Raw genomic sequence first — 25,810 nt, forward strand, 5'->3', positions numbered from 1 at the left:
GCCTCAAACCTAAGGGCAATTTTAGGTTCCTCAAGTTCCAATAGATGTATTACAATTTCTTTCTCCTATTAAACAAGACTTCCCCAGTCTCCCAGCCTTGTACCTGCAATGCATTGACCACTCGAATTGGATGCTCCTCTCCCAGAGCCTGGATGCAGTGCTGAAATAAGCAATTAATATTTTCCTTGATCTTCATTAACTCCTCACCGTCAAGAGATTCCAGCTTGCCTTCTAGGTACTCTAAATTCACCTAACGAGGAAACAATAAGGGCCTGAGTGCATTTTTACTGCAGCACCTAGAACACATGTGAAGGCAATCTCAGTTACCAGGAAAATCCACAGGTGCCACCAAGTCTTACCTTCATAAGGAAGAGCTCCTCCCAAAATCGAGGACTGCACTTACTAGGGTCCTCTGTCTGAAACCGGAAGATAAGTATATTCAATATCCCCAGCTAACACCAAAGCATTAAGAACACATTTGAAAGGGTCACTACACATAATCAACCTTACCTTTCACAATTAAATTTGAAAATGCTTGGTCATTCCAAACAGCTATAATGGGGAACAAGTTTTTTGGGTTCTTTTCCCAAATGGAAGACATTGTGCATGGATATATATTCCCTGCACCAAAAGTTAAATGGCTCAAAGAACCTCCCTCAAATCTTTCTCTTCTTAGCAAGAAAAGAACCTAGCCATCTGAGTCAGTTAGTCATATTATGATATATCCCCATTGTATTTGTATGGTACTCAGTTTTCAAAGCCGATTCACATACATGAAATACAATGGCCCAGTGAGCCAGGCAGGGTAGATATTATCATTATCCTCCTTTTAGGAAATAGAGTCCACAAGACTTACACAAGTGCAGGACCCAGAACCCAGATCATCTAAGTAATACTGCCATGATTTTTACTACATCCTGCTTCTACTTGCCCTCCCGTATGCATTTAGTCCTCTGTACAGAGCCTGTAATATTCTCTTTTCTTACTTCAAATTGGTCCATAATTAGCAAAATTATGGTGCTAAAATCCAAATTTTCTTAGCAATAATTTTCAAACAGAAATTCTAGGAAGTTAGAGGCTTCTGGTTAGTGAGTGAAATAAGAAAAAGAGAACCCTTACTTCACAGGAAAGCTAATGACATAAAACCAGTATGTCAATTGCCTGCTATCACCTTACCTTAAATTGACCTTTTAAAATTACTACCAAGAACTAATGTCTTCATTAGATAAGAACTTCTGATCAAATAAGAAGATATTATCCTAGGAATCTCCTCTGGCTTTTTAATTGAGAATGACATAAAGAAGCAACATTTCTGGCCTTCTAATAAGGTTCTCATTTAGTGAATTCTTTCTATCCCTTTCTCTCAAGTCCTGCTCCCCAAGAGGGGCCACACATTGACCCTCACACTTCTGTAATATCATTTTGTTGTTTATATATGAAACAGGGAATTCATGGAGCTGGCATTTCCCATGCTCAAAGCTCTCTCAAGCAGGAGTCATATGTATACCAAGCTTATTACTTAACATAGAAAGAGCCCTAATAGGATCCTAATAACCACTCATTTTCTCTGTATAGCCACCTATACTGCCCTGGGCAATTCTGTATTAACTGTCTGCATGTCAAACTTTGTCTCTAAGGCTTGCCAAGAATTAGATGTTTTACTTGATCAAGTTATTTATCCAAGGCCATGTGGCAAAGTTGAACAAGTAAGGACTCTGGAGTCAGACACTAGGGTTCAAATCACAGCTCCTTCACTTTCTAGCTGTGACTGCCAGTTTTCTCATTATCATGCTCTTTTACATGGCACATGTAAAAACATAGCCTTCTTGCAGCATTCTTGTCAGAATTAGAGCTAATGTGTTTGGTGATGCATTTAGAACAATGTCAGGCACATAGTAGGAACTCAAGAATCTCCCTCAAATTTTTCTCTTCTTAGCGAGAAGTGAACCTAGCCATCTGAATCAATTAGTCATATTATGATGCATCCCCATTGTATTTGTATGTTGCTCAGTTGTCAAAGCCCATTCACATACATGAAATACAACGGCCCAGTGAGCCAGGTAGGGTAAATATTATCATTATCCTCCTTCTAGGAAAGAGAGTCCACAAGATTTACACAAGATATGGTTAACTCCTTTTACAAGTATTACATGTTTTAAATGTTTACATGTACTACTAATGACTAGGATTTCAGAAGTCAAGTACATCTGCAGGGTATCTAATCACTCTAACCTTCCCTGATAGGGTACATTTTACAACACAGGCTTGGACCATGGTCAATAAGCAGTTCTGAAGACCCAAAGAAATCCCCTAATCTAATTGCTAATAATTCCTCAGTCTTCTCATAGAATTGGAAGATGAGATAGTCTAACTAAGCAATTGTTCTGTCCACTAACAACTTGAGATGGAATATAATAGCGCATCTTTTTAAAATATCTGAATTAGATAGAATTCTAGAGCCAAAAGGAAATTCAAGGGACATCTAGGATAGAAAGGTCCTTATGTCAAATCATAAGGGGACTTCCCTGACGGGCCGGTGGTTAAGACTCCACGTTTCAACTGCAGGGGGCACAGGTTCAATCCTTGGCCAGGGAACTAAGATCCCACATGCCACGAGGCACAGCCAAAAAAAAAAAAAAAAAAATCATAAGGAAGAAAAGTCTTATAGATATCAGAAAAGAAGTTTCCTGAGCCTTCCTCCCTCCTTTCAATTGTTTTACCCAGCTCAAGGCAACAGTCTATAAGAACAACATAATAACAATCTATATTAATTAACACATGATCATAATTTCTACCATGAGAGAGCTCACCCTCACCCTTGTTCTCTCTCTTTCTCCCTCTGAAGAACTAGAAGGTAGCAGGCAGAGGTGAGGTTATTTCTCATTTTGGAACAAGAAACTAAGGAGTCAACCTGTGCCCAATGTCAGGGCTCCAGGCCTTACCATGAAGATCTCATCATACATCAGCACCACTTTTTCCTTCAGTGGTTTTTTGTAGGCTGAAGATTTCCTGAGCAAACCCCCTCGTTTCTCTACCTGTGCCATGGTTAGAGAATCTGTGAAAAGAAAGCCACAGTTAGTGCTAGAAATGCTCTCTAAGATGTTGGAGAATCTACTGAAATACCTTTCAATGGGAAATTTTTTAGGAAGAAGAAATGATAAACAACCATGCTATAGATTTTGTGCATCTGTCCAACGCCCCCTTCTCTAACTAGGTAATTTCAAGGTTTAAATCATTACTTGGCTTACAGCACAACACATTTTACATCCTTAAAACATGCCAGTGGACAAGACTTAAAGAAGAAGCAAAACCAAGCAGGAAAGTGTAACTAGCTCCATCTGTAAGAAGTCTGGCCATATATCTGACGCTGATGGAAGGAAGGCTGCAAAGCACACGCTGCCCACAGACTGATGACGAAGTTAAATTTCAAGTATTGATCGAGCTTAGAACCATTAAGACAGGAAGTATGCTGCAGACTGACGTGCTCCATTGATTTCCCCAAAGTAAGCAGGTCCTCCTCACTGCAAAGTACTTGCCCTTCACTGCCTCATAAATCACACTGCACTTGACCATCTTCAGAAATTCCTCTGGAAAGAGACCCAAGGCAGAAAACAGCAGTTAAAAGACCAAAAGTTAAATTTAATTTCAAAATAACCAAAAATAACAATATATTCCTTTCAAGTTTCTCTTTTTAATATTTATTATTTGGCTCCACTGCGTGTTAGTTGCAGCACACGGATCTTCATTGCAGCATGCAGGCTCTTTTAGTTGTGGCATGCATGCGGGATCTAGTTCCCTGACCAGGGATGGAACCCGGGCCCCTTGCATTGGGAGCTCACAGTCTAAACCACTGGACCACCAGGGAAGTCCCTCACATTTAATTATACATATATTTGTAACACTGTACTGCAGATCAAACTTCAGAGTATTTTTTTTAATTCTATATAAAAGCAGTTCCATGAATTATGCTCAAATTTTCCCATCTTGCTTCAAGGAATTCTCAATTTTTTTCAAATGAGAACTTGAAACCCCACAGGTCTCCATGTGAATTTACACATATTCTCTCACTTCCCAGATTCTTTCTATTGTTGACAAAATTCCTCTCTTTCTCTTAAATCCTAGGCTCTAGTTGTGAAACTTAATCTCACCCAGTAGCAAGTATGGATGGTAGTGAGGAGACTGATTTCACTTCCAGACAAATCCAACACAGCAAAAAATTAATTTTGTTCAATGATGTTTGGAAAATATATACTACCTTGCAAATCAAAATTTTGTTTAAGGAAGAGATGCATCCAATAGCATAAAAGACTGTATCTCAAACATCATCTATCTCTAATACATATAGCCAAAAAGGAGATTCACTTTTGAGCACTAAAAGCACAGAAAATTTCAACTGGATGTTAAGCATCCTTAGCACAGGGACTATATCTTACACTTTTTCCATAAGCACTTGGCTCATGGTAAATGCTCAGAGTATGCTTATCACTGACTGACTCTAAATGGTGGAGACCTGAGAAGTCCTAAAATTTTAGTTAGATCTGTCTCTATCAAAGCCTCACTAAGCCCTCAAATTCCTTTACGATCCAGAGAAAACTGAAGGAAAAAATAACAACAAAAAAAGAGAAGATTCTTTCAGGCAATTTATACTATATTGATCATGGCTTTGCCTTAAAGCATGAAATACAGCCTCCATTCAAAACATTCTTGTGTCTTTTAAATAGGTTGTCAAGAGGAAGATGTCCTTATCGGGGGAAAATAAATTGGAAATCAAGAGGATCCTATTAAAATAAATCAAAAGCAATGCAATTCTAAGCTTAGTGGATACAGACCTTTCATGTGCTCAGCTTCAACCAGTTGATTAACAAGAACAGTTGGGAACCACAAGTCCCTGGATGTCAAAAGCACATGTTTACAAACATCTCCCTCTGAGGATTTATAATTAAGTTACTGCTAATCAATGTCCAGCCCAAATCTAATAAACTCACTTTCTCTATTTCAGAATCAATACTTTCTAATAAGCAAAAGGGAATAGGAGAGGCGGGAAAAACAATTTCAACCAAAAGTACCAAATTTCCTAAGAAATTAAATTGTTTTCATCACTCTCCTTCCATTTGGAACAGGGGAAAATTCAACCAAGGGCCTCAACACATTACTCTCTGTCATCATCACAGGCACCTGGAATTTACCACCCAAGCTGTCTGAAGTGTGACTGGAAACTGACAACATAAAGTCTCCTCCTTCTGCCAGCACTTCTACCCATTGAGCACAGCAAAGAAGGGTGTTTCTAGGGTAATAGATTGGAAGAAGTGTAGAACTCTTACAAAAGTCTTTCTGGGGTCTCAGAAATTAAGCTTGTGCTATCAAATTTGAAAGTAAAATATCTGACTGGTAAAGCAGTAAACTGGAATACATCAGTAATGTGAGTGTAATCTGTTTATATCCTCCCAGTGTTTCTTTCCTCTTTCACAATCCTCCCCTGCTGTAGAGAGAATGAGTACTAGCTGAGCAGCAAGACATAATGGAACAAACAACTGGCAGAACTGAGACTAGAACACAGCTCTCCCAACCAACTAGATGACACTGAGTAAATCATTGTGCTTCTCAGTTTCCTTACAAGTAAAACTAGGGGACTGGACTAGACATATCATCTAATGATTCTCTTAGCATCCCTGAAATACCACAAACACATAGGGAACACCTAAATATTATAAAGCACTAGTTTAGGCACTAAGGTGTTACAAAGAGGAAACTACAGACCGGATCCTCTAGGAGCTCACAATCTATTAGCGGAGACAGGCACAGAATAACCCACAGCACAAGGCAAATCATGAGAAATAGAGTAAAAGTACAAAGAAAATGCTATGGGACTACAAGGAAGAGAAAGAAGCATTCTATGAGTACGCTATGACCTCTGTTGATCTAGGCTTTTAAATCCTTCTAGCGAAGAAGTAAACACAGCAAAGCCACAGCAATCCCACAGAAATGTCATCTTAGACATTAACACAGTTTCTCAGAAATAAGACATACAGTAGACAAAGTATAAAAAAGAATTAGGCAACTTTTCAATACTACTTTCACCTACCACCAAACTTAGGAATGGCTTCAAATCCCCCAAACTCAATGGTAAATCAATGAAGTCTTTCATTCCTAAACCTCAGGGACTGCTGGTCCCATGACCTGCAGCACAACTTCTCTCTGAAAGACCAAAGTCATACGACTTTTTAAGAACTATATCTTAAAGCAATCCAGCCACACAGTTCTTAAATGCACATCAGTTCACATCCCTACAGGATAAAATAATCAAATATCAAAAACCTAAAGCCAAACACTTCCAATGTCTTACAAGCAAGGAATGCTAGTTACACTTAACTAATTATTCATTTATTTTACTGTCTTCTTGAGCACAATACATGCCAACTCTAGTATCAGAAAATTAATCTAATAGAAATTCACTCTGATTTCCAGAGTTACCAGTTAATCTATCAAAAGTCTTGGTATTGTATCTATGTGAGATGATGGAGGTTAACTAAATCTGTTGAGGTAATCATTTCCCCAAATATATAAATCAAACCATTATGCTGTATACCTTAAATATATACAGTAATGTCTGTCAATTATTTCTCAATAAAACTGGAAAAAAATCTAAAAAAAAGTCTTTGGTTTTAGTCCCAATTCTTATACACTTATTCTATAACCTTAAGTTTCCTTTCCCTTCCTGGCTTGAATTTGCCAATCTGTAAAAAGAAGCCATGCCAAGGATGTGCAGAAAAGGGAACCCTTGTACGAATGTAAATTGGTACAGCCACTATGGAAAACAGTATGGAGGTTCCCCAAATATTAAAAATAAAACTACCAGGGCTTCCCTGGTGGCACAGTGGTTAAGAATCCACCTGCCAATGCAGGGGACAGGCACTTGAGCCCTGGTCTGGGAAGATCCCACATGCCATGGAGCAACTAAGCCCGTGCACCACAACTACTGAGCCTGCGCTCTAGAGCCCACGAGCCACAACTACTGAGCCCACGTGCCACAACTACTGAAGCTCCGTGCACCTAGGGCCCATGCTCTGCAACAAGAGAAGCCACCACAATGAGAAGCCCGTGCACCCCAACGAAGAGTAGCCCCCGCTCGCCGCAACTAGAGAAAGCTCACACGCAGCAACAAAGACCCAATGCAGCTAAAAATAAATAAGTAAATAAATTTTTAAAAATGAAAAACAGAAAAATAAAACTACCATATGATCCAGCAATCCCACTTCTGCATATATATCCGAAGAAATTAAAATCACTATCTTGAAGAGATGTACCCTCATGTTCACTGCAGCATTATTCACAATCATCAAAACATGGAAATAACCTAAGTGCCCATCAATGGACAAATGGATAAAGAAAATGTGATATATACATACAATGGAATATTATTCAGCCATAAAAAGAAGGAAATCCTGCCATTTGCAACAACACAGGTGAATCTTGAGGGCATTATGCTAATGAAATAAGTCAGAGAAAGACAAATATTGTATGATCTCAATTATACGTGGAATCTGGGGCTTCCCTGGTGGCGCAGTGGTTAAGAATCCGCCTGCCAGTGCAGGGGACATGGGTTTGAACCCTGGTCCAGGAAGATCCCACATGCTGCAGAGCAACTAAGCCCATGCACCACAACTACTGAGCCTGCGCTCTAGAACCTGCAAGCCACAACTACTAAGCCCGCGTGCCACAACTACTGAAGCCCGTGAGCCTAGAGCCCATGCTCTGCAACAAGAGAAGCCACTGCAATGAGAAGCCCGTGCACTGCAATGAAGAGTAGCCCCCCGCTCACCACAACTAGAGAAAGCCTGTGCACAGCAACGAAGACCCAATGCAGCCAAAAATAAATAAGTAAAATAAATTTATTGGAAAAAAAATTATATGTGGAATCTAAAAAAAGTCAAACACATAGAAATGGAGTAGATTAGATTGGTGGTTGCCAGGGGATGGGGGATGGGGCAAATGGAGAGATGTTGGTCAAAGGGTACAAACTTCCAGTTATAAGATGAATAAGTTCTGGGGATCTAACACACAACCCAGTGACTACAATTAACAATACTGTATTGTATATCTGAAAGTTGCTATGATTAAATCTTAAATGTTCTCACCACAAAAAAGGAAAAAAAGTGACTATGTGAGGGAATGGATGTGTTAACTAACTTCATCATGGTAATCATTTCACAATATATACGTATATCAAATCATCATACTGTATATCTTAAAATTATACAATGTTATATGTAAATTATATTTCGATAAATGGGGGGGAGGGCATGGAACAGCTCTCTGTAGGCTTTCAATGCAATGGTCTGGAGTTCTAGGCTCATACTTGTAATGGACTATTAGCAAGTATCACCCTCACTTCACTGTCCAGGGACGCTCCAAAACACTAGTGTAGGTAGATGCTAAGGTAAACATCCCAAAACATTTCAACCAGTATATAAGAAAAGAAAAAGGAGAAGAGAAAGAAAAGAAGAAGGGCAAAGAAGGAAAATTAATAAAAATAAATGTGCCCATCATCTAGGAAGAAAAAAACATGCACAGATCAGGTGTTCATTCAACAAATATTGATCACCAAAGCATTAGGGATACAGCAGTGAACAAGCAGACAAGATTCCTGCTCTCAGAGTTTTCATTCTAGTAGAGGAAGAAAGACAACAAGTTAAGTTGAGACAATGATAAGCATCTTGAAGACAAACTGTCTAGGGGTACTACAACAGATTGCAGATTAAAGGCCTCTATGGGAAGTGATATGTGGACTGAGATCAGAATAACAGAAAGAAAACAGCCATGTGAAAATCTTGGGAAAAGTGTTCAGACAGAGGCAATGGCAAGTGCAAAGGCTCCAAGATTTGAACACACTTGGCATGTTCAAGAAACAGAAATGCCAGAGTGCCTATAGTACAAACATTCCCTTTTTGAAAGGTTTTTGTAAAACTTATTCAGGTGGGGCTTCCCTGGTGGCGCAGTGGTTAAGAATCCACCTGCCAAGGCAGGGTTCGAGCCCTAGTCCAGGAAGATCCCACATGCCGTGGAGCAACTAAGCCCTTGCGCCACAACTACTGAGACTGCGCTCTAGAGCCTGCAAGCCACAACTACTGAGCCTGCGTGCCACAACTACTGAAGCCCGCATGCCTAGAGCCCATGCTCCGCAACAAGAGAAGCCACCAAAACGAAGAGCAGCCCCAGCTTGCCGCAACTAGAGAAAGCCTGTGCACAGCAACAAAGACCCAACGCAGGAAGGAAGGAAGGGAGGGAGGGAGGGAGGGAAGGATGAAGGAAGGGAGGGAGGGAGTACAAGCTAATGATTTCATTTATATGAAACTCAAAAAGGCAAAATTAGTCTACGGTGACAGACATCAGAATAGAGGTTACCCTGGGTGGGGAGATGAGTGGAAAGGAGCACAAGGAAGCCTTCTGAGGTGCCAGAAACGTGGTTTATCTTGACCTGAGTGGAAGTCACACAAATATGTACATGTGTAAAAGAATTATCAAGTCATACACTTCACATTATGTACACTATTCCTCAACCTAAAATAATGCATATGCTCATATACGTATATGAAAATTTAACAATACCCATGCAGAACACTAGAACAAAGGCTAATAGGGACCCCACCTTGCACACACAGGACACTGATCTAAAATAACCACCAAAGAGTTGACACTTATTTCGTACTTGCTACATACCAAGCACTGTTCTAAGCACTTTATATACATTAATTCATTTCATGCTCACAACAAACCTATGATCCAGTAACTTTACAATAAGAACTAAAGCATGAAGTGGTTAAAAAACAAAAATTTAAAAATTTGCCAGGATAAGTGAAAGTAGGGACTCAAACCCAGACAGCCTGATGTTTGAGTTCAGCCTTTAACCACTGTACTATACTGAGGAGGAATGAGCAGAAGTAGAGTAACCTACACATAAAGCTGAGCATCTGCAAAGAAACTGAAGAGGTTCCAGGTAAGTGAGGAGGAAAAGTATATGCTCACTGACCTTAATGAACAAACTCTGGAATGTCCAGATATCTTGAGTTTCATCACTAGTTTGCCCATAGGTAGATGTGCCACAGTAGGAAGTAAAAGATAACTGTCTGATACATACATATGTATATAAATATTGATAATGGTAAAGTGAAAAAGAGACAAATTAATGAAATAGTAGAAAACTTCGGAAAAACTAGAGAGGAATCTGAGTTTCTATTCAAGTTGACGGATGTATTCAATATGGTAAACAGAAAAAAAATTTTAACAAGGCTGAAATACACTGATATCCACTACAGGATTTAATTGATACTATTTTAACTGAGCTAAGTCAGTGCTCTGAGGATAATTCTCCACCAAAACTTCATTATGAATGGAAAGATATTGTAAAAAATGCTTTACCCCTGCAGAGCCGTGATCACATGTTTCAGAATCTCCTGGCATGCCTCCTGGAAATGTAGACTCCTAAGCCCCCTCCCCACTACTGAAACAGATTTTTCAAGATAAGGATTAGAGGTCTACATTTTTTTTTTTTTTTTTTTTTTGCGGTATGCGGGCCTTTCACTGTTGTGGCCTCTCCAGCTGCGGAGCACAGGCTCCAGACGCGCAGGCTTAGCAGCCACGGCTCACGGGCCCAGCCACTCCGCGGCATGTGGGATTCCCCCCGGACCGGGGCACAAACCCGCGTCCCCTGCATCGGCAGGTGGACTCCCAACCACCGCCCCACCAGGGAAGCCCAGAGGTCTACATTTTTAATAATCACTCCAGTCAGTGGTTCTCAACTGGGGCAATTTTGCCTCCCAGGGGACATTTGTCAATGCCTGGAGACATTTTTGGTTGTCACAACTGGGAGGGAAGGTACTACTAGCATCCACTGGGTAGAGGCCAGGGATGCTGCTAAACATCCTAAAGTATACAGAACAATTAACACAACAAAGAATTATATGGCCCAATAAGTCAATAATGCCGAGGTTGAAAAACCCTGCCCCAAATAATTCTGATGCTCACTAAAGTTTGAGAAGTACTCATCTGAGCCTTAAATCAGGCCTTCAAAAGAAAGGAGCATCTGGACAGAAGATGATTTTGAGAGGATGAATAAAACTTCTGCCATCTCTAGAAAGGGCACTGGAGCAATCCTCACCTACTTCCAGCTCATTCTCCCCATATTAACTCACCAACGCATCCCCTTTCCTTAGGATCTTAGCCGCAGTTTGCCCATCTGTGAAGGATCACTACAAAACACACTGACTATAGTAATCCACAATGCCTAGTGAAGGAGATGAAAACCCTGTCTGCCCAAGAGATGTGGCTGAGTCAGATATTACCATTCCACTGTCTGACAATAAGCCATTCACCCAACACACAAGAGGGGGCAATATGTTTATAAAGCCAGAAATAGCCTCCTCCAAGACTCTCCTAAAAAGAGTTCCCTAGTTCCTCTAGATGCGAGGTTTTTTTTTAAATCTTTAGGCAAAAGTTATCTGCTCCATATGTTCTTCTGCAAGGCATCCCACACTCTCAAGGTAAACACTAGCACTATAATGCAAGGCATTTCTACCTCCAAATACCAACACTTCGTTTCTCAAACTAGCTCCTAACATGCCTCTTCCCTTCTGAAGGCCCCAAGGATTTAGCTCACTTGCTGCATTCACATACTGCTGTTCCACATGATTCCCTGCCATACCTTCTCTCAGTAGCATGGGACACAGGTTCCCTCAATTGCACCCTATAGATTGGCTCTAAAACCAACCTATAACTCCTTTCCATTTTAATGGATTTTTACTGCTAGTCACTCCAAGTCTCTCATACCTCCAAAATGAAAATAAAGTGAGGCCTGCATTCTTGAAGCCACCTCTCTAAATTCCCTTCATAGAGAGCTCCAGGACAGGCCACCACTCTTCTGTTCTTTTACAGTTTTTTTATCAAATTTTATTTTACTTATTTTTTTATACAGCAGGTTCTTATTAGTTATCCATTTTATACAAATTAGTGTATACATGTCAATTCCAATTGCCCAATTCATCCCATCCCCACCCCACCACTTTTCCCCATTGGTGTCCATACGTTTGTTCTCTACATCTGTGTCTCTATTTCTGCCCAGCAAACTGGTTCATCTGTACCATTTTTCCAGGTTCCACATATATGCGTTAATATACAATATTTGTTTTTCTCTTTCTGACTTACTTCACTCTGTATGACAGTCTCTAGATCCATCCACGTCTCCACAAATGACAGAATTTCGTTCCTTTTTATGGCTGAGTAATATTCCATTGTACATATGTACCACATCTTCTTTATCCATTCATCTGTCAATGGGCATTTAGGTTGCTTCCATGACCTGGCTATTGTAAATATTGCTGCAATGAACATTGGGGTGCATGTGTCTTTTTGAATTATAACTTTCTCTGGGTATATGCCCAGTAGTGGGATTGCTGGGTCATATGGTAATTCTATTTTTAGTTTTTTAAGGAACCTCCATAATGTTCTCCATAGTGGCTGTATCAATTTACATTCCCACCAACGGTGCAAGAGGGTTCCCTTTTCTCCACACCCTCTCCAGCATTTATTGTTTGTAGATTTTCTGATGATGCCCATTCTAACTGGTGTGAGGTGATACCTCACTGTAGTTTTGATTTGCATTTCTCTAATAATTAGTGATGTTGAGCAGCTTTTCATGTGCTTCCTGGTCATCTGTATGTCTTCTTTGGAGAAATGTCTATTTAGGTCTTCTGACCATTTTTTTGATTGGGTTGTTTGTTCTTTTAATATTGAGCTGCATGAGCTGTTCATATATTTTGGAGATTAATCCTTTGTCCGTTGATTCATTTGCAAATATTTTCTCCCATTCTGAGGGTTGTCTTTTCATCTTGTTTGTAGTTTCCTTTGCTTTGCAAAAGCTTTTAAGGTTCATTAGGTCCCATTTGTTTATTTTTGTTTTTATTTCCCTTACTCTAAGAGGTGGATCAAAAAAGACCTTGCTGTGATTTATCTCAAAGAGTGTTCTTCCTATGTTTTCCTCTAAGAGTTTTATAGTGTACAGTCTTACATTTAGGTCTCTAATCCATTTTGAGTTTATTTTTGTGTATGGTGTTAGGGAGTGTTCTAATTGCATTCTTTTACATGTAGCTGTCCAGTTTTCCCAGCACCACTTATTGAAGAGACTGTCTTTTCTCTACTGTATATCCTTGCCTCCTTTGTTATAGGTTAGTTGAGCATAGGTGCGTGGGTTTATCTCTGGGCTTTCTATCCTGTTCCATTGATCTATATTTCTGTTTTGGTGCCAGGACCATATTGTCTTGATTACTGTAGCTTTGTAGTGTAGTCTGAAGTCAGGGAGTCTGATTCCTCCAGCTCCATATTTTTCGCTCAAGACTGCTTTGGCTACTCAGAGTCTTTTGTGTCTCCATACAAATTTTAAGATTTTTTGTTCTAGTTCGGTAAAAAAAATGCCATTGGTAATTTGATAGGGATTGCATTGAATCTGTAGATTGCTTTGGGTAGTACAGTCATTTTCACAATATTGATTTCCCAATCCAAGAATATGGTATATCTCTCCATCTGTTGGTATCATCTTTAATTTCTTTCATCATTGTCTTATAGTTTTCTGCACATAGGTCTTTTGTCTCCCTAGGTAGGTTTATTCCTAGGTATTTTATTCTTTTTGTTGCAATGGTAAATGGGAGTATTTACTTAATTTCTCTTTCAGATTTTTCATCATTAGTGTATAGGAATGTAAGAGATTTCTGTGCATTAATTTTGTATCCTGCAACTTTACCAAATTCATTGATTAGCTCTAGTAGTTTTCTGGTGGCCTCTTTAGGATTCGCTAGGTAGTATCATGTCATCTGCAAACAGTGACAGTTTTACTTCTTCTTTTCCAATTTGTATTCCTTTTATTTATTTTTCTTCTCCCATTGTCGTGGCTAGGACTTCCAAAACTATGTTGAATAATAGTGGTGAGAGTGGACATCCTTGTCTTGTTCCTGATCTTAGAGGAAATGCTTTCAGTTTTTCACCATTGAGAATGATGTTTGCTGTGGGTCTGTCGTATATGGCCTTTATTATGTTGAGGTAGGTTCCCTCTATGCCCACTTTCTGAAGAGTTTTTATCATAAACGGGTATTGAATTTTGTCAAAAGCTTTTTCTGCATCTATTGAGATGATCATATGGTTTTTCTTCTTCAATTTGTTAATATGGTGTATCACATTGATTGATTTGCGTATACTGAAGAATCCTTGCATCCCTGGGATAAATCCCACTTGATCAGGGTGTATGATCCTTTTAATGTGTTGTTGGATTCTGTTTGCTAGCATTTTGTTGAGGATTTCTGCATCTATATTCATCAGTGACACTGGTCTATAATTTTCTTTTTTTGTAGTATCTTTGTCTGGTTTTGGTATCAGGGTGATGGTGGCCTCATAGAATGAGTTTGGGAGTGTTCCTTCCTCTGCAATGTTTTGGAAGAGTTTGAGAAGGATGGGTGTTAGCTTTTCTCTAAATGTTTGAAAGAATTCACCTGTGAAGCCATCTGCTCCTAAACTTTTGTTTGTTGGAAGATTTTAAATCACAGTTTCAATTTCATTACTTGTGATTGGTCTGTTCATATTTTGTTTCTTCTTGGTTCAGTCTTGGAAGGTTAAACCTTTCTAAGAATTTGTCCATTTCTTCCAGGTTGTACATTTTATTGGCACAGAGTTGCTTGTAGTAGTCTCTCAAGATGCTTTGTATTTCTGCAGTGTCTGTTGAAACTTCCCCTTTTTCATTTCTAAATTTATTGATTTGAGTCCTCTCCCTCTTTTTCTTCATGGGTCTGGCTAAAGGTTTATCAATTTTGTTTATCTTCTCAAAGAACTAGCTTTTAGTTTTATTGATCTTTGCTATTGTTTTCTTTGTTTCTATTTCATTTATTTCTGCTCTGATCTTCATGATTTCTTCTACTAACTTTGGGTTTTGTTTGTTTTTCTTTCTCTAGTTCCTTTAGGTGTAAGGTTAAATTGTTTATTTGAGATTTTTCTTGTTTCTTGAGGTAGGCTTGTATTGCTATAAACTTCCCTCTTAGAACTGCTTTTGCTGCATCCCATAGGTTTTGGATCATCGTGTTTTCATTGTAATTTGTCTCTAGGTATTTTTTGATTTTCTCTTTGATTTCTTCAGTGATCTCTTGGTTATTTAGTAACATATTGTTTAGCCTCCATGTTTGTGTTTTTCACTTTTTTTTCCCTGTAATTGAATTCTAATCTCATAGCGTTGTGGTCAGAAAAGATGCTTGCTATGATTTCAATTTTCTTAAATTTACTGAGCCTTGATTTGTGACCCAAGATGTGACCTATCCTGGAGAATGTTCCATGTACAATTGAGAAGGAAGTGTAATCTGCTGTTTTTGGATGGAGTGTCCTATAAATATCAATTAAATCTATCTGCTCTATTGTGTCATTTAAAGCTTGTGTTTCATTATTAATTTTCTGTTTGGATGATCTGTCCATTGGTGTAAGTGAGGTGTTAAAGTCCCCACTATTATTGTGTTACTGTCGATTTCCTCTTTTATAGCTGTTAGCAGTTGCCTTATGTATTGAGGTGCTCCTATGTTGGGTGCATATATATTTATAATTGTTATATCTTCCTCTTAGATCGATCCCTTGATCATTATGTAGTGTCCTTCCTTGTCTCTTGTAACATTCTTTATTTTAAAGTCTATTTTATCTGATATGAGTATTGCTAATCCAGCTTTCTTTTGATTTCCATTTGCATGGAATATCTTTTTCCATCCCCTCACTTTCAGTCTGTGTGTGTCCCTAGGTCTGAAGTGGGTCTCTTGTAGACAGCATATATATGGGTCTTGTTTTTGTATCCATTCAGCGAGCCTGTGTCTTTTGGTTGAAGCATTTAATCCATTCACGTTTAAGGCAATTATCAATATGTATGTTCCTATGACCATTTTCTTAATTACTATGGGTTTGTTTTTGTAGGTGCTTTTCTTCTCTTGTGTTTCCCACTTAGAGAAGTTCCTTTAGCATTTGTTGTAGAGCTGGTTTGGTGGTGCTGAATTCTCTTAGCTTTTGCTTGTCTGTAATGCTTTTGATTTCTCCATCAAATCTGAATGAGATCCTTGCCGGGTAGAGTAATCTTGGGTGTAAGTTCTTCCCTTTCATAAGTTTAAATATATCATGCCACTCCCTTCTGGCTTTTAGAGTTTCTGCTGAGAAATCAGCTGTTAACCTTATGGAAGCTCCCTTGTATGTTACTTATCATTTTTCCCTTGTTGCTTTCAATAATTTTTCTTTGTCTTTAATTTTTGTCAAATTGATTACTATGTGTCTCAGCATGTTTCTCCTTGGGTCTATCCTGCACTTCCTGAACTTGGATGGCTATTTCCTTTACCATGTTAGGGAAGTTTTTGACTATAATCTCTTCACATATTTTCTCCAGTTCTTTCTCTCTCTCTTCTCCTTCTGGGACCTCTATAATTCAAATGTTGTTGCATTTAATGTTGTCCCAGAGGTTTCTTAGCCTGTCTTCATTTCTTTTCATTCTTTTTCCTTTATTCTGTTCCATGGCAGTGAATTCCACCATTCTGTCTTCCAGGTCACTTATCCGTTTTTCTGCCTCAGTTATTCCACTATTGATTCCTTCTAGTGTATTTTTCATTTCAGTTATTGTATTGTTCATCTCTGTTTGTTTGTTCTGTAATTCTTCTGGGTGTTTCCTCTTTAATTCTTCTAGTTCTTTGTTAAACATTTCTTGCATCTTCTCGATCTTTGCCTCCATTCTTTTTCCGAGGTCCTGGATAATCTTCACTATCATTATTGTGAATTCTTTTTCAGGAAGCTTGCCTATCTCCACTTCATTTAGTTGTTTTTCTGGGGTTTTATCTTGTTCCTTTATCTGGTACAAAGTCCTCTGCCTTTTCATTTTGGCTATCTTTCTGTGAATGTGGTTTTCCTTCCACAGGCTCCAGAACTGTCCACCCTTTTGTTCTATCATTTCTGTTTTTTTTAATTACTGGGGATGGAATTCATCACTCATTCCTCCAAATCTTTCAGAGCACAGCCTCCCACTCAAGGCGGTATATAATAATAAATAACACTACTGAGTAGTCACTATGTACTTGGCACTATTCTAAGTGATTTAAATATGCTGTACTTAATCCTCACAATAAACAAATGAAGTAGGTACTAATACCATAATTTTACAATGAGGATGTTACTTTGCCCAAAGTAACGGATTTTAAGTGGTACAGCCACTAAATCTTTCTGTCTGGTAGCCCTTCTCCCTATGAGAATATCTTGTTAGTGCAAAAAAAGCAGGTGCTAACTAGTAGAACATTCAAAATCCAGATTCAGTTAAAATTCTATGGAAACTCCAAACTGATATCCATAATATCAACATTCCCACTTGATCCAAGAAAAGTCAGTCAACTCAGGACATCATCTGACAAGCATCATCCCTATTTTCTAGATGCTAGGATAGAACCAGCCTGATTCAGTAATAAGCACATGTGCCACTATGGGGCAGCGTCTATATCTTGTGTGTGCTCTGAACAGCGCTCACCTCAGAGTGAGTATTTAGGCTACATTTGAAAGTGGAATTAACTCAGGGACTTTCCCAAGACTAAACAGCAAGTGGAAAACCAGGACTTCTGCAATCTCTACTCTGGATATCAGCCATAGTCTGTACCTACTAGAAGTGAACTAGCTTCACAGAAGAGAATTCAGTCTGGTCCCATCAGAATCTACTGAGTCTGCCAACTTTCACAAACTAATAATACAGATGAAGAGGTTTATATAAACATGACCACCTCAGGTTCCCTTTCAAATGATTTTACACAAGAAGGAATGCACTTGCACCTTCAGAAGGAGGAACCAACTTCAAATTGACAGGATTTCAGGAAACCCTGATTGAAAATCACATTTTTCTGACATCTCCCAGAATGAGAATTCATTGTAAGATCCTCTTCTCAATGAGCAGGAGCCTCTTATAAATTAATACTGTCTATCTCCTGCTCATGCCCTGAACTTCCTCAAGCAGCAACACATCACTCATATCTTCTTCATTTCCTTTCCTGTTGACCCATACAAGCCTCATGAATACCACCTAAGTATAAAATGAAAATTATAAGACAGCCTCCCATAATCTTCTTAAAGAAAGCCCAAAAGGTAACTTCGACCTGGCAAAGTAAATAGATTTCCTGCTAGCTTAACTAACATTTATTGAGAGCTTATAATAACACAGGCATTGTATAAGGGGAAAAGGGATGCAAAATTATTGAGGTATATGGTCCCTGCCTTGAGAAGCTCACTATTAAGTGGGAGAAGGGCATATTCTAATATTTCCTTATAAAGAAATAAAATAAACATTATTTTCCCAGGATTTTTTTTCAAATATGTCCTCACTTACTCCAAGCTATTGCCAATATATCAAGCTCACCAGGCCTCCTTACTTCCAGCTGCCTAGTAACATCTCCATGTGCATATCCCATGACAACTTGATCTCAGCATACCAGACTAGCTCCCCTATACCTCTTTCTATAGCCACCCAAACCTTAAAAAAATCTGCTCTAGGGCTTCCCTGGTGGCGCAATGGTTGAGAGTCCGCCTGCCGATGCAGGGGACACAGGTTTGTGCCCTGGTCCGGGAAGATCCCACATGCCGCAGAGCGGCTAGGCCCGTGGGCCATGGCTGCTGAGCCTGCACATCCGGAGTCTGTGCTCCGCAACGGGAGAGACCACAACAGTGAGAGGCCCACATACCGCAAAAAAAAATCTGGTCTACTTTTACTAATCCATATCCTGGTCAATGAAATTCCCATCTACCCAATTTCTCAAATTAGAAAACTTAGCCCACTGTCTCTCCCCAGTCACTAAATCCTATTGCAGCTATCTTAGAAATATTTCTAAAATCCATTCCCCTCCTCTTCATTCCCACGGTCACATTTTATTCAGACTCTCAGTCAACTGCAACAACTCTAATTAGTCTCACTGCCTCATTTCTCATTACCTTAATCTGCACTTGTCACTCCCTAACATTAAAACGCTCCAATAGCTCCCTACTCTCTTTTCAGTCTCACCTGGCAATTTCCCCACCACACATCCTGTTTTGGACAAATTTCTGACACTTAAACATCATGTTATTTTTTTTTCCTCACACTTTCACCATGCCTTTGCTCATGCTGTTGTCTCCATCTGGAATGCCTTTCTTTACTTGTGCAAGCTCCTACCCATCTTCCAACACCCAACTCAAGTATCTCCTCCCTACAAACATTTCCCTGACTTTCCAGGCAATGGTAATATTTCCTTCACACCATATAAATTCCTTTTAATGGATATATAACACACAACACTACAATTTTCATGTGAATATGTCTCTCTGATATTCTTAAAGAAAGATATTCATATTTCTAACCCCAGTGCCAGTTACATAATAAATGCTCAATAGGGACTTCCCCAGTGGTCCAGTGGGTAAGACTCTGCACTCCTAATGCAGGGGGCCTGGGTTCGATCCCTGGTTGGGGAACTAGATCCCACATGCATGCCGCAACTAAGAGTCCGCATGCCACAACTAAAAAGTCCGCATGCTGCAACTAAAAGATGCCACATAGGTTAAGAATCCACCTGCCAATGCAGGGGACACTGGTTCAAGCCCTGGTCCAGGAAGATCCCACATCCCGTGGAGCAACTAAGCCCATGCGCCATAACTACTGAAGCTGCGCTCTAGAGCCCATGAGCCACAACTACTGAACCCGTGTGCCACAACTACTGAACCCGTGTGCCACAACCACTGAAGCCCGTGTGCCCAGAGCCTGTGCTCCGCAACAAGAGAAGCCACCGTAATGAGAAGCCTGCGCGCTGCAACGAAGAGTAGCCCACGCTCACCGCAACTAAAGAAAAGCCTGCACCGCAACTAAAGAAAAGCCTGCGCGCAGCAATGAAGACCCAATGCAGCTATAAATTAATTAAAAATAAAAAATAAAAATGAAAGATGCCACATGCCACAACGAAGATCCCACATGCCGCAACTAAGACCCGGTGTGGCCAAAAATGCATTAAAAAGAAAACTTAACAAGTGCTCAATAAATGTGTGTTTAATAAACTGTGTGCCCTCACATATCCTGGATCAATTTGTTATTTGGTTATTTTCCCAAAATTTTATGGATTCTTGAACTTGGCTCTATGTAAAAGTCCAACTTTCATAACACTGCTTTGAGTTTTCAAGAGGTTTTATTATTATTATTCAAATGTCGAACAAGTGTAGGAATTATAATGCCTAAACATCCAATGAAAATACGTTAAAGGCTCCCCTATTCATTAAGGAACGAACGAGAGTCCCCCTTCACAATCCTAACTAGAAGGATCCACCTTTCTCTAGACTGATTGATCTGATATCTGGAAAAGCCCTCACATAGGAACTACTGTGCACACAAGACCAACTGAAGGTACACCCAAAATAATTCCAATTAACTTGTGCTAAATTAAGAGCAGGGACACAAATCCTATTTGCCCTGGTTTACAAAGTCAGAGAGAGTATAGAATAGCAAAGAAACAGCTCTCACTGAACTCAAAACTTTTTCTGGAGAGGAAGAATTGGGGAGGGTCGGATGATCCACATTTATTCGGGCCTGCCCAAGTTTCTACTTCCCCATGTCGAAAGGCAGCACTCCTCAGTTTCTGATAGTTCTTCCCCAGGGAACCAGTTTTTATCTCCTGTTTCTTCCCTACACTTGCCTGGAAACAGGTTTGTTTCCCAGGTTCACACAGAGTAATCAGAGAAAACACGGTAGCTTCAATGATTGTATGTAAAGGGTGGGCTGAAGCCCGGCGATCAGAGACTGTAAAGAGGAGACGGGGACTTTCCGGGACGCCTGATGACTTCGGGCAGACAGGGCTTCCTCTAGCCCTTCTCCGAGGTCTTGCCCCACGCCCTCACCCCCAGAAACAGGCTGGGAAGAAGGCCACTCGGGTGGGAAACACCTGGGAGGAAAGCTTTCAAGGTAGCCTGAGGGGTCGGAGTCAGCCTCTTGCTGGGTCAAAGGTCGGCGCCTCGGCTGCCAGGAGGGCCCAGCAGGGACCCGGAGCGAGAGGCGTGTGACCGGCACTGGAGGGTTAGAGGGACCGGCAGCTGGAGTAGCGAGCCGCTTCTCTCTCCGCTCCGCCGCACGCAGCCTCTGCGCTCCTCAGCAGCTGCCCTCCCTCCCTCTCCCCCCATAACCCCTGTCGTGCCCTAGCGAGCGCAGGCCCCGCCTCCAGGGCCGCCTCAGGGCCAAGGCCTAGTATGGCAGTACCCGCAGAGGCTGGCCAGGTTCGGAGACCGGCCCGGGCCGGCGCCGCTTACCGAGCGCCGCTTACCCTGCCTCCTCCTCCACCACCCGCGCCGCTCCCGGACCGGCTCGCTCCCGACGCCACCGACGCCGCAGCTGCTCCGGGCTCACGGACGCGCTCCCGACCTCCCCAGACCCTTCCCCCGGCCCGCCGTGCCCCGCAGGATCCTAAAGCCTGCCTCGTGATACGTTCGCCCGCGCCGACTGCCTGAGGCTGGCTCGGACCACGATTCCCAGCAACCATCACAAAGACTACGACTCCCAAAATGCACCACGAGAAAGAAATTAGCAAAAGAAACATGTATCAAGAGTCTACTGGATGCAAGTTGAATTAGCAGTTTCTTTAAATATGGCAGACCCTGAAATCGGCAATTCCACTTCCAGCAGTAAATATATCCTCTAAAAACACTGGCAAAGTTTGGAAAGATATATGTTCCAAGCTCTTTATTGCAACTCTGTAAGTGAAAGATTGGAGACAAACTCATTCAATCAACATATATGTAATTGTGTGCCTGCCATGTACAAAGCACCGTGTAAATCTGTGTCAACTTGGCAAGTTACCTCTCTGAGTCTCAGTTTTCTCACACGCAAAATGGAAGATTAAAAAAAGACATGCAGAAAATAAAATTAAAAAAAGAATCTGGAAAAAAAACAAAAAAAAAGACATGCCGGGCAGTGTGTGCGTGTGTGTATGTGTCTCCTTATAATGACTTTATAAAGTTGGTACCTCACAGATATCAAAAAAAAAAAAGGTTTTGAGTGATTAAACAGCTTGCTTAATGTTCTAGAGTTAGTAAGAGGTGAAGAAAAGTTTAAACCCAGATCTATCAGGAAAGAGGTCTTAATAGCCCAAAAGCCCAGGTAATTTTAATTTTTCTTGTCTGTTTACACAGTGGCATAAAACATGATTAGTGGTAAAAAGTTGTACCCTAATAGGATATAAAAAGTGAGAAGTGGTAATAGGAAGGCATCTTGAGGTGAACCCCAAGAACTATTGTTCCTGAACATGAGTTAGAAGCCTCCTGTACAGCTGAAAGAACCCCTTCCATACCTGACTTCCTTTTAGCACATCTTTGTTGCGCACCTACTGAATACCCAATTCTGGGAGTAGTAAAAAGAAAAACAGTTACAATTCTGAGATTATATTGTAAGAAAGTGATAGATGATAGATAGAAAAATAGATATACAATTAAATGTTTTAAATATCAAACAGTGAATTATCGAAGGTAAGCTTAGAAAAGCTCAAGCTGTAAATGCCCTGAAAATTCAGAGAATGGAAAATTCCCTGTCAATCTTCAGAGGCTTTTGGGGGGAAGATGAAGATGAAGTTAAGTCTTAGAGGAGAGAAGAAAAGGAAAGGCGAAAGTGTGAAGGTGAAGAAACACAATACACTGGCGGGAAGTGAATTAAATACAGATTCAGCAGAGGGTAAGTTTATAAGTCCACAGACTGAGTAGGTAAGAGCGCGACTTCTGGGATACTGTGGAAATGAATCCCAGGCTGGCTACCTACTAGATGTATGACTTTGGACAATTAAATGAGCTCTCTAAGCCTTAGTTTCCTATCTGGAAAATGGGGATAATAAAAGGCCTATGTTATATTGGTTTGGTTATCCAGCACTGAGCCCTTCCCCTCCTTTTCTGGGGGCCTTTTCTTTTGGGTAGAGTCTTTTTTTTTTTTTTTGGTACGCGGGCCTCTCACTGTTGTGGCCTTTCCCGTTGAGGAGCACAGGCTCCGGACACGCAGGCTCAGCGGCCATGGCTCACGGGCCCAGCCGCTCCGCGGCATGGGGGATCTTCCTGGACCGGGGCACGAACCCGTGTACCCTGCATCGGCAGGCGGATTCTCAACCACTGCGCCACCAGGGAAGCCCCTTTGGGTAGAGTCTTGATGGAAAACCAGGCCCTGGGCAACCAAGATAAGTGAGCTCATGTGACCTGGGCTTGGCCACTAGGTGCAACCTCCAAGGGCTTCAGCTCTTGATCAAGAGATGCAGAGATGAAAAGATGGTCAGAAGTCATTCATAACAGGTGCTGTCCACAAATGCAGTGACCAAGTCATGCAGCACCAGGGGCTGTGGTGTCCTGGCTGTATGGTTCCTGCAGAAAAATAGTTGTGCTTCCTATTTCCTGGTCTTCAGAGAGTTTGGGTTCCTGCACATTTTCTAAGCCTGTTCTTCCTGTCTCCTGCAGTTTCTGTGACCCTCCCCACACCAATGTTCTTCTAGTAAATTTCATTTTTTTCCATATTTCTGTAACTATTCTATAACTCTTAAAAGGTTCCTAAGTGATATCACACACACAAACATGTGCCTACTCAAGCTTACTCATTCTTTCACCAAACATCTATTGAAGTCTTTCTTTGTGCCAGGCTCTACTCTAAAAGTGAGGATACAACATAATGTACAACACAATAAGTATAATTAACACTGCTGTAAATCCTAAGGGTTCTCATCAGAAGGAAAACAGATTTTTTTTTCTATTTCTTTAATTTTGTATCAATATGAGATGATGGATATTCACTAAATTCATTGTGGTAATATGTAAGTCAAATCATTGTGCTGTACACCTTAAACTTATACAATGCTGTACATCAATCACGTCTCAATAAAACGGGAAGAAAAAATTAAAAATACAGTGGCATATACATATATGCATGCTTTTGTAACCATCAGAAATATGCACGTGTGTATCCATCAGAAATATGGCTAAAGGGACTTCCCTGGTGGCACAGTGGTTAAGAATCCACCTGCCAATGCAGGGGACGTGGGTTCGAGCCCTGGTCTGGGAAGATCCCACATGCCACGGAGCAACTAAGCCCGTGCACCACAACTACTGCGCCTGCGCTCTAGAGCCCACGAGCCACAACTACTGAAGCCCGTGTGCCTTGAGCCCGTGCTCCACAACAAGAGAAGTCACCGCAATGAGAAGCCCGTGCACCACAATGAAGATTAGCCCCTGCTCGCCGCAACTAGAGAAGGCCCGTGCGCAGCAATGAAGACCCAATGCAGCCAAAAATAAATAAATAAACTTAAAAAAAAGAAATATGGCTAAAAATACTCAAAAAATATGTAGTGTTACACAATACTGTAAATCAATACTTCAATTTTTTAAATGTAGTGTTTTTAAGTGAGGCTGTAACAATGAAAGAAATCCCATGGCAACTAGGAACAGCTGGAGGAGGAGCAAATCTGGGGAGGAAGATGATGTTTAGGACATGTTGAGACTGAAATGTCTATGAGACATCCAGGCAGAAATATTTAGTAGACATTTGGATACCTTCATTGGAACTCAACAGAGATCTCTGGAGTGTAGATAAATATTTTGGAGCCATTGTCCTAGTGGTAATGGTTCAAGCCATGAGCAGGGAATAAATGGCCTAGGAAGAGGGCTAAAAAAATATTAATAATATGGGGAGAAAAAAGATAAAAGGGCCCCAAATGGAATTTAAAACCAGCATTTAAAGGATGGTGGAGAAAGAGGAACCAATGGCAATAAAAGTTCTGAAGACAGCACTATCTAAAAAAGAGGAGAATTAGAGGAGAAAGATGCTGTGGAAACTACAGGAGAGACTTTCAATAAGGAAGTTGTCAAATGTCTCAAAAGAGAAAAGGAAATTAAAATGCCTTGAAGACTTCAGGAAAATCTACTTCGGGTAAGTATTGGTTTGAGAAATGAATGGAAGGAGAGAAAGTAGAGGCAACAAATACTAGATCTTTGCAAGAAACTTGACTGTGAAATGAAAGGGAGAGGGAGTGATAGGAGTAAAGGTTGGGGGAGATGAGAATGAAGGAGTGACTTCCAGGACAGGACAGACTGGGGAGTATTTCTATGCTGAGAGCAAGAGGACAGAATGAGGATGATGAAACAGAAACGGATGCCGTTCTCAGGGAAGTTGCGTGGAAAGGGAGGGAGGGGCAAGCTAATGAAGGAGGGACTGGAGGAGGAGAGAGGAATACCACAGCACCTGAGAAGGTTAATCTGGGGTGGAAAGGACTCCTGCATATCAATTTGTAGGTGCTAAAGAGATTACACACAGACTCAGTGCCATTAAAGTATGTGTTCATTTTGTTTTCTAGCAAAATGTTAGTTTGGGTGACCTGTTGATACAGTGGTTTGGTGCATTGACCCTGGACCCAGATTGCCTGTGGTTGAAATCCCACCTGTATCTCTACTGCTTAATAGCTGTGTGATCTTGGTCAGTTTACTTTATCTCTCTGTACTTCATTTTCCTTATCTTTAAAAGGCGGGGTGGGGTGGGGGAGTCACACAGTAAGGGCTATGGAAGTACTAGCCATTATTATTTTTTCCACTAGTTTGTCATCTCCCTGAAGTTGAGGTTTTCTCTTTTGTTCAGGGTTGTCTACTCAGAGCCTAGCACTTAGTAGGTGCTCAATAAAAATTTCATGAATAAACTGGGATGAGAGAGCGAGGCGTGGAGGGAAGGGAAGGCTTGGTAGTTGGATGCTGGGCGGGCTGGAAGCCA

The 25,810-nt window shown here is 40.7% G+C and overlaps 1 protein-coding gene and 1 non-coding gene across 9 annotated transcripts in view; one reads left to right on the forward strand and one right to left on the reverse strand.

The window, feature by feature from the left end:
- The window catches only part of ARMH3 (armadillo like helical domain containing 3), a 178,014-nt gene that overhangs the window by 150,096 nt on the left and 2,108 nt on the right, over positions 1–25,810 (reverse strand). Inside the window, exons 1-4 of one of the 8 annotated variants that reach the window (XM_089898097.1) lie at positions 21,354–25,793; positions 2,943–3,055; positions 360–416; positions 104–250 (exon numbers count right to left, since the gene is read on the reverse strand). In XM_089898097.1, coding sequence (XP_089754223.1) covers positions 104–250; positions 360–416; positions 2,943–3,044 — 306 coding nt within the window. In that variant the 5' untranslated portion in view covers positions 3,045–3,055; positions 21,354–25,793. Of the gene's footprint in view, positions 1–103; positions 251–359; positions 417–2,942; positions 3,056–21,353; positions 25,801–25,810 lie in introns of those variants that run through there. The other 7 variants (XM_022568962.3, XM_089898101.1, XM_089898099.1 and 4 more) reach the window with 7 other exon arrangements.
- Positions 19,452–19,524, forward strand: TRNAR-CCU (transfer RNA arginine (anticodon CCU)). Its single transcript has one exon. It is a non-coding gene; the product is annotated as a tRNA-Arg (tRNA).

Source organism: Delphinapterus leucas, chromosome 16 (assembly GCF_059928025.1).
Source record: "Delphinapterus leucas isolate spDelLeu-1000000601 "Yukka" chromosome 16, BTC_Dleu_Yukka2, whole genome shotgun sequence".
NCBI lineage: Eukaryota > Metazoa > Chordata > Mammalia > Artiodactyla > Monodontidae > Delphinapterus > Delphinapterus leucas.